The sequence below is a fragment of the Oncorhynchus gorbuscha genome, linkage group LG22 (genome assembly GCF_021184085.1).
Source record: "Oncorhynchus gorbuscha isolate QuinsamMale2020 ecotype Even-year linkage group LG22, OgorEven_v1.0, whole genome shotgun sequence".
In the NCBI taxonomy this organism is placed as follows: domain Eukaryota; kingdom Metazoa; phylum Chordata; class Actinopteri; order Salmoniformes; family Salmonidae; genus Oncorhynchus; species Oncorhynchus gorbuscha.
In genome coordinates, this window is record NC_060194.1 from 48,392,879 (window position 1) to 48,402,550 (window position 9,672).

Consider the following 9,672-nt stretch of genomic DNA (forward strand, 5'->3'; position numbering starts at 1 on the left):
TGGAATGGAGTCAATGGAATGGTAGTCAATGGAATGGTAGTCAATGGAATGGTAGTCAATGGAATGGAGTCAATGGAATGGAGTCAATGGAATGGAGTCAATGGAATGGAGTCAATGGAATGGAGTCAATGGAATGGAGTCAATGGAATGGAGTCAATGGAATGGAAAACATGTTGTTTAAAATATCATTCCATTTACGCAAATCCATTCATTATTTACAAGCCATCCTCCAATCAGCAGCCTCCACTGAGTGAGAACGTGGAACAGATAAAGGATGAGGAAGAGGATGTACCCACCCTTTCCTGTCCCGCTGTGTCCCAGATGAGGAACTTGTGTAGTTCGTGTCCACGCGGGACCGTCTTGGTTAAAAACGATGCCCTGCAAGTATCACAGAACATTAGGTCTAGCATAGTCTTAATCATTAAGACAACGGTCGAGGATGATAGGATGGTGTTAACTGTTGATGACAGAATAGGTCAAGAACAAGAATGACAGGTCAGAGCAGGACAGGTCAGGACAGGACAGGTCAGAGAAGGACAGGTCAGAGAAGGACAGGTCAGAGCAGGACAGGTTAGAGAAGGACAGGTCAGAGAAGGACAGGTCAGAGCAGGACAGGTTAGAGAAGGACAGGTCAGAGAAGGACAGGTCAGAGAAGGACAGGTCAGAGAAGGACAGGTCAGAGAAGGACAGGTCAGAGAAGGACAGGTCAGAGAAGGACAGGTCAGAGCAGGACAGGTCAGAGAAGGACAGGTCAGAGAAGGACAGGTCAGAGCAGGACAGGTCAGAGCAGGACCGGTCAGAGCAGGACAGGTCAGAGCAGGACAGGTCAGAGAAGGACAGGTCAGAGAAGGACAGGTCAGAGAAGGACAGGTCAGAGCAGGACCGGTCAGGACAGGTCAGAGCAGGACCGGTCAGAGCAGGACAGGTCAGGACAGGTCAGAGCAGGACAGGTCAGAGAAGGACAGGTCAGAGAAGGACAGGTCAGAGCAGGACCGGTCAGGACAGGTCAGAGCAGGACAGGTCAGAGCAGGACAGGTCAGAGCAGGACAGGTCAGAGCAAGACAGGTCAGAGAAAGACAGGTCAGAGCAGGACAGGTCAGAGCAGGACAGGTCAGAGCAGGACAGGTCAGAGCAGGACAGGTCAGAGAAGGACAGGTCAGAGCAGGACCGGTCAGAGAAGGACAGGTCAGAGCAGGACCGGTCAGAGAAGGACAGGTCAGAGCAGGACAGGTCAGGACAGGACAGGTCAGAGAAGGACAGGTCAGAGAAGGACAGGTCAGAGCAGGACAGGTTAGAGAAGGACAGGTCAGAGAAGGACAGGTCAGAGCAGGACAGGTTAGAGAAGGACAGGTCAGAGAAGGACAGGTCAGAGAAGGACAGGTCAGAGAAGGACAGGTCAGAGAAGGACAGGTCAGAGAAGGACAGGTCAGAGAAGGACAGGTCAGAGCAGGACAGGTCAGAGAAGGACAGGTCAGAGAAGGACAGGTCAGAGCAGGACAGGTCAGAGCAGGACCGGTCAGAGCAGGACAGGTCAGAGCAGGACAGGTCAGAGAAGGACAGGTCAGAGAAGGACAGGTCAGAGAAGGACAGGTCAGAGCAGGACCGGTCAGGACAGGTCAGAGCAGGACCGGTCAGAGCAGGACAGGTCAGGACAGGTCAGAGCAGGACAGGTCAGAGAAGGACAGGTCAGAGAAGGACAGGTCAGAGCAGGACCGGTCAGGACAGGTCAGAGCAGGACAGGTCAGAGCAGGACAGGTCAGAGCAGGACAGGTCAGAGCAAGACAGGTCAGAGAAAGACAGGTCAGAGCAGGACAGGTCAGAGCAGGACAGGTCAGAGCAGGACAGGTCAGAGCAGGACAGGTCAGAGAAGGACAGGTCAGAGCAGGACCGGTCAGAGAAGGACAGGTCAGAGCAGGACCGGTCAGAGAAGGACAGGTCAGAGCAGGACAGGTCAGGACAGGACAGGTCAGAGAAGGACAGGTCAGAGAAGGACAGGTCAGAGCAGGACAGGTTAGAGAAGGACAGGTCAGAGAAGGACAGGTCAGAGCAGGACAGGTTAGAGAAGGACAGGTCAGAGAAGGACAGGTCAGAGAAGGACAGGTCAGAGAAGGACAGGTCAGAGAAGGACAGGTCAGAGAAGGACAGGTCAGAGAAGGACAGGTCAGAGCAGGACAGGTCAGAGAAGGACAGGTCAGAGAAGGACAGGTCAGAGCAGGACAGGTCAGAGCAGGACCGGTCAGAGCAGGACAGGTCAGAGCAGGACAGGTCAGAGAAGGACAGGTCAGAGAAGGACAGGTCAGAGAAGGACAGGTCAGAGCAGGACCGGTCAGGACAGGTCAGAGCAGGACCGGTCAGAGCAGGACAGGTCAGGACAGGTCAGAGCAGGACAGGTCAGAGAAGGACAGGTCAGAGAAGGACAGGTCAGAGCAGGACCGGTCAGGACAGGTCAGAGCAGGACAGGTCAGAGCAGGACAGGTCAGAGCAGGACAGGTCAGAGCAAGACAGGTCAGAGAAAGACAGGTCAGAGCAGGACAGGTCAGAGCAGGACAGGTCAGAGCAGGACAGGTCAGAGCAGGACAGGTCAGAGAAGGACAGGTCAGAGCAGGACCGGTCAGAGAAGGACAGGTCAGAGCAGGACCGGTCAGAGAAGGACAGGTCAGAGAAGGACAGGTCAGAGAAGGACAGGTCAGAGAAGGACAGGTCAGAGAAGGACAGGTCAGAGCAGGACCGGTCAGGACAGGTCAGAGCAGGACAGGTCAGAGCAGGACAGGTCAGAGCAAGACAGGTCAGAGCAAGACAGGTCAGAGAAGGACAGGTCAGAGCAGGACAGGTCAGAGAAGGACAGGTCAGAGAAGGACCGGTCAGAGAAGGACCGGTCAGAGAAGGACCGGTCAGAGCAGGACCGGTCAGAGAAGGACAGGTCAGAGAAGGTCAGGTCACAACAGGGCAGGTCAGAGTAGGCCAGGGCAGAACAGGGCAGGACAGAGCAGAGCAGAACAGGTCAGGGCAGAATAGGACAGGTCAGGACAGAGCAGAACAGGACAGGTCAGAGCAGAACAGGTCAGAACAGGACAAGGCAGAACAGGACAGGCTAGGACAGGTCAGAGCAGGCCAGGACAGGTTAGGTCAGAGGACAGGTCAGGACATAGCAGGACAGGTCAGAGCAGGACAGAACAGGTCAGGACAGGCTAGGACAGGTCAGAGCAGGACAGAGCAGAACAGGACAGGTCAGGACAGAGCAGGACAGGTCAGGACAGAGCAGAACAGGACAGGTCAGGACAGAGCAGGACAGGTCAGGTCATAGCAGGACAGGTCAGAGCAGGACAGGCTAGGACAGGTCATAGCAGGACAGGTCAGAGCAGGACAGAACAGGTCAGGACAGGACAGGCTAGGACAGGTCAGAGCAGGACAGAGCAGAACAGGTCAGAGCAGGACAGGTCAGGACAGAGCAGAACAGGACAGGTCAGGACAGAGCAGGACAGGTCAGGACAGAGCAGAACAGGACAGGCTAGGACAGGTCAGAGCAGGACAGAGCAGAACAGGACAGAGCAGGACAGGTCAGAACAGAGCAGGACAGGTCAGAACAGAGCAGGACAGGTCAGAACAGGTCAGGACAGAGCAGGACAGGTCAGGACAGAGCAGGACAGGTCAGAACAGGACAGAGCAGAACAGGTCAGGACAGAGCAGGACAGGTCAGAGCAGGACAGGTCAGGACAGAGCAGGACAGAGCAGGACAGGTCAGGACAGGACAGAGCAGGACAGGTCAGGACAGGACAGAGCAGGACAGGGCAGAACAGGTCAGGACAGAGCAGAACAGGTCAGAACAGGACAGAGCAGAGCAGAACAGGTCAGAGCAGGACAGGTCAGGACAGAGCAGAACAGGTCAGGACAGGTCAGAGCAGAACAGGTCAGAACAGGTCAGGACAGGTCAGAACAGGACAGGACAGAATAAAAGAATAACTTTTTCCCCTGGAGGGATGATGAATGTTTTAGACTCAGTAACCACCAAAGCCTATCATGAGATACCAAATCAGACAGAGAATCAGACAGAGAATCAGACAGAGAATCAGACAGAGAAAGCTGGATTTGAATATAAAGCCCTTATTTCCAAGAAAATCCTTCTGACACATATTTACTCATTTCATTTCCTTCCCTGGACATAAAACAGAGTTTGAGACTCTGGTTTTATTTGAGATTTTCGTGCAATTAACTTGATAATCCTGAAAAGGTCTCCAGAACAGGACAGACAGGAAGCTAATTAAACACTTGTTGCTGCCTATTGAATAAAATCAAGGTATTTAACACTCTGACTACTTACCCTATCGTCGGACTGACGTTGTGGTCGAAATGGTCTTGTACAAAACGACATACAATACTAGACTTGCCCACTCCTGTATCCTACCGAAAGAAATAAGAAATTGGTGAAATGCTACATCGTTGTTACTCGGTCTGTACAAAAGACTGGAGAAGATACACAACGCTATTGGCTAAAGCATCCTAGGAGCCGGTTGTTGTTGTGTGTGTATCTCATGCTAACCAAGGATACCTACCATACTGTATCTGTAGGACCGAATGGTTACTTTATATAATCTTTTACCGGATGGTGGCGTAACGGTTGGTATTGGTCAGAAGAGCCATTCCAGAACAACACCGCAGTACAATAAACAACAACACTAACAACACCGCAGTACAATAAACAACAACACTAACAACACCGCAGTACAATAAACAACAACACTAACAACACCGCAGTACAATAAACAACAACACTAACAACACCGCAGTACAATAAACAACACTAACAACACAATAAACAACAACACTAACAACACCGCAGTACAATAAACAACAACACTAACAACACCGCAGTACAATAAACAACAACACTAACAACACCGCAGTACAATAAACAACAACACCGCAGTACAATACACAACAACACTAACAACACCGCAGTACAATAAACAACACTACTAACAACACCGCAGTACAATAAACAACAACACTAACAACACCGCAGTACAATAAACAACAGCACTAACAACACCGCAGTACAATAAACAACAACACCGCAGTACAATAAACAGCACTAACAACACCGCAGTACAATAAACAACAACACCGCAGTACAATAAACAACAACACTAACAACACCGCAGTACAATAAACAACAGCACTAACAACACCGCAGTACAATAAACAACAACACCGCAGTACAATAAACAACAACACTAACAACACCGCAGTACAATAAACAACAACACCGCAGTACAATAAACAACAACACTAACAACACCGCAGTACAATAAACAACAACACCGCAGTACAATAAACAACAACACTAACAACACCACAGTACAATAAACAACAACACTAACAACACCGCAGTACAATAAACAACACTACTAACAACACCGCAGTACAATAAACAACAGCACTAACAACACCGCAGTACAATAAACAACAACACCGCAGTACAATAAACAGCACTAACAACACCGCAGTACAATAAACAACAACACCGCAGTACAATAAACAACAACACTAACAACACCGCAGTACAATAAACAACAGCACTAACAACACCGCAGTACAATAAACAACAACACCGCAGTACAATAAACAACAACACTAACAACACCGCAGTACAATAAACAACAACACCGCAGTACAATAAACAACAACACTAACAACACCGCAGTACAATAAACAACAACACCGCAGTACAATAAACAACAACACTAACAACACCACAGTACAATAAACAACAACACTAACAACACCGCAGTACAATAAACAACAACACTAACAACACCACAGTACAATAAACAACACTAACAACACCGCAGTACAATAAACAACAACACTAACAACACCGCAGTACAATAAACAACAACACTAACAACACCGCAGTACAATAAACAACAACACTAACAACACCGCAGTACAATAAACAACACTAACAACACCGCAGTACAATAAACAACAACACTAACAACACCGCAGTACAATAAACAACAACACTAACAACACCGCAGTACAATAAACAACACTAACAACACCGCAGTACAATAAACAACACTAACAACACCGCAGTACAATAAACAACACTAACAACACCGCAGTACAATAAACAACAGCACTAACAACACCGCAGTACAATAAACAACAGCACTAACAACACCGCAGTACAATAAACAACAGCACTAACAACACCGCAGTACAATAAACAACAGCACTAACAACACCGCAGTACAATAAACAACAGCACTAACAACACCGCAGTACAATAAACAACAACACTAACACCGCAGTACAATAAACAACAACACTAACACCGCAGTACAATAAACAACAACACTAACAACACCGCAGTACAATAAACAACAACACTAACAACACCGCAGTACAATAAACAACAACACTAACAACACCGCAGTACAATAAACAACAACACTAACAACACCGCAGTACAATAAACAACACCAACAACACCGCAGTACAATAAACAACACCAACAACACCGCAGTACAATAAACAACAACACTAACAACACCGCAGTACAATAAACAACAACACTAACAACACCGCAGTACAATAAACAACAACACTAACAACACCGCAGTACAATAAACAACAACACTAACAACACCGCAGTACAATAAACAACAGCACTAACAACACCGCAGTACAATAAACAACAACACTAACAACACCGCAGTACAATAAACAACAACACTAACAACACCGCAGTACAATAAACAACAACACCGCAGTACAATAAACAACAACACTAACAACACCGCAGTACAATAAACAACAACACTAACAACACCGCAGTACAATAAACAACAACACTAACAACACCGCAGTACAATAAACAACAACACCGCAGTACAATAAACAACAACACTAACAACACCGCAGTACAATAAACAACAACACTAACAACACCGCAGTACAATAAACAACAACACTAACAACACCGCAGTACAATAAACAACACTAACAACACTGCAGTACAATAAACAACACTAACAACACCGCAGTACAATAAACAACACTAACAACACTGCAGTACAATAAACAACAACACTAACAACACCACAGTACAATAAACAACAACACTAACAACACCGCAGTACAATAAACAACAACACTAACAACACAGCAGTACAATAAACAACAACACTAACAACACCGCAGTACAATAAACAACAACACTAACAACACCGCAGTACAATAAACAACAACACTAACAACACCGCAGTACAATACACAACAACACTAACAACACCGCAGTACAATACACAACAACACTAACAACACCGCAGTACAATAAACAACAACACCGCAGTACAATAAACAACAACACTAACAACACCGCAGTACAATAAACAACAACACTAACAACACCGCAGTACAATAAACAACAACAACATAATACAAAAGGGGATTTGTAAAAGGCATATCAAGGTCAGGGGAAAGGTTATGATTAGGTTATGAGGCGGCGACTCCACATTATTTTACTAAAGAAACGTCTCAAATGTACAACGATTCTTCGACAAGATAAAGATGCAGTTTCTATACGAGGTCGAATTCTAGCAAGACAGATAGACATTCAAACGGTCGTGTTCCCAGTATAAAGAGATACAGCCGGACCGCAGAAAGACAGAAGGAATTTCCAAAGAGAATCAACCACCCAATAACTTATTTCACTTACTCCCAGAAGACACACTTTTAATTCCCGTATGGCCATTTTAAAGAGTTATGGCAATCTAGGCATAGTTCTTCCGTTTCTTTTCAACGCCTTTGTCTCTCCACTTTTGCTTACAACGTATTTTTGTCTTTAGATAAGAGAAAGAACTTCAGCCCCTAAAAAGCAGGACTACTGGCCATCTTTCTAAATGTAACGGGATCAGCTGAAAGCGAACCTCCCGAAACGCTCAATGTCACGTCACGGCGTAACCTCTTCCGTTACTGTTACGTCCAAAATAGATGAGAACTGAAAAAGACAAGGAGATAAAATAAAATACAAAAATAGTCCCAGAGAATAAACTGTTTATTTTAATGTCTAGATTAGCGGTCCCCCAAAACAGGAGTGAATATGGTGAATAAAGAGAGAAGGTGTGCGAGTGAAGAGGACACACAGTGGAAAATATAACCGCGACATGTTCCGGTTAAATCCAGGTACGGCAATTATTAATGTAGCCTGTGAGAATGGACTGGAGTTGGATGAGGAGACTTTTTGCCATAGCAATATTTAGAGTTTGTTCAGAAGTTCCCAATATGACCTATCAATAAGTTTTGAATAGACAGAGCTATGATGCACACGGCTGAAGCCAGAAGAGAACATGATTTTCCTCAAATCTGGTTCATCGCCAGGTTTCTTATAACCTCTGAACTACAGGTTGCAATTTTGGGGTCAAGATCAGCTTCTATGTAACACGTCCTGACATATGTTAAAACAGCTATATAAATCAACATTTGATTAATTCATTGATTACCACGACAACCTTGGGGTAGTTTTACTGGCGTTAATATATAAATAAATAATAACAAGAAAAGATGACCAATAAGGAAGCATAATGTTCAGTTCTACACCTTTATTTTTCAACTGGCATGGGAAGCTACATATGAAAATAACCTTATGGCGAAGATTAAACCACAGTTACGAGTCATATCCATTTCAATCGTAACAGATTCGTTAATAAACGATAACATTTCTATAAAAAAAAAAATCACATTTCCCCGGCGACAGGATTTGCTCAGAGCAACAAGTTCCAACGCTGTAGAACAGAGCGCTGTCACACTTCCTTCAGTTAATTCAGATCATTACTTACGTCAACAAAAAAAAACATAAATGCCAAAATGTTGAAAATACAGTATGTTTTACATTTTACAATAATGTACATGCACATCCTGCTGTGCCGTCTTAATGTCCTTCGCGTTCACCCATCACAAATTGACAACGACAGGTAAAGTAGCATGTTTCCATTGTTCCAATGGTCGTTGACTATGTATTCTGTAATGACTGACTTATAATGTTGACTTGCGCCCACTTTATAACAAGCTCTTGTTTATTAGGGCACAGAATGAAAGAAAAAAAACAACAACAACGTTGTTTAAAAATAAAAAAAAGTTTTGCAACGGAAAGAGAAATGTGCATTTCTCATTGAACAAGTTAAGTTAGTGCCACTCTGTTTTCAATTGGTTTTCTTCCGTTTGGTGCCCAAATGAACACAGCCCAGTCCTTCTGACCCTCTGTCAATAAGAGATGTAATTATGAATATGGAAAAAAGGCAGGCAACATTTTACTTGAAGGGTACTACCTACATAAGGACTTCATAACCCATCCATAAAACATTCATAAGCATTTCGTAATGCTTATCTCTTTGGGTTCTCAATGTGTTCTGTAGATCATTCAACAGGTTTGTATTAACAGGCACAGCAGTGCCCAGTGAAGTTGACATGTTCGTGCTGCTTCTTCAGCTTACCCATCATCTACTATATATTATATTACTGAATAAATGGCATCAGGTAGGTACATTTAAACATTTTCTATTGGCAAGGATTAGTCTTCTTCTCCCAATATCTACCAGCGTATTATGTAAATATATAATAGATAGACCAATCACCAATATCTACCAGAGTATTATGTAAATATATAAT

At 45.0% G+C, this 9,672-nt stretch overlaps 1 protein-coding gene across 1 annotated transcript; it reads left to right on the forward strand.

Moving 5' to 3' along the window:
• The first annotated feature begins 321 nt into the window (after window positions 1–321).
• Window positions 322–9,464, forward strand: LOC124009462 (trichohyalin-like). Its single transcript, XM_046321273.1, has 3 exons — window positions 322–384; window positions 476–2,740; window positions 9,420–9,464. Exons 1-3 carry the CDS (start codon window positions 322–324, stop codon window positions 9,462–9,464), a joined length of 2,373 nt encoding a protein of 790 aa, XP_046177229.1.
• Window positions 9,465–9,672: the final 208 nt, after the last annotated feature.

Coding starts and splice junctions, on each gene's coding strand:
- LOC124009462 (XM_046321273.1), top strand. CDS start 322: ATGAGGAACTTGTGTAGTTCGTGTCCACGCGGGACCGTCTTGGTTAAA. Junction 385..475: donor TTAAAAACGATGCCCTGCAA/GTATCACAGAAC, acceptor ATGACAGAATAG/GTCAAGAACAAGAATGACAG. Junction 2,741..9,419: donor AGCAGGACCGGTCAGGACAG/GTCAGAGCAGGA, acceptor TGTGTTCTGTAG/ATCATTCAACAGGTTTGTAT.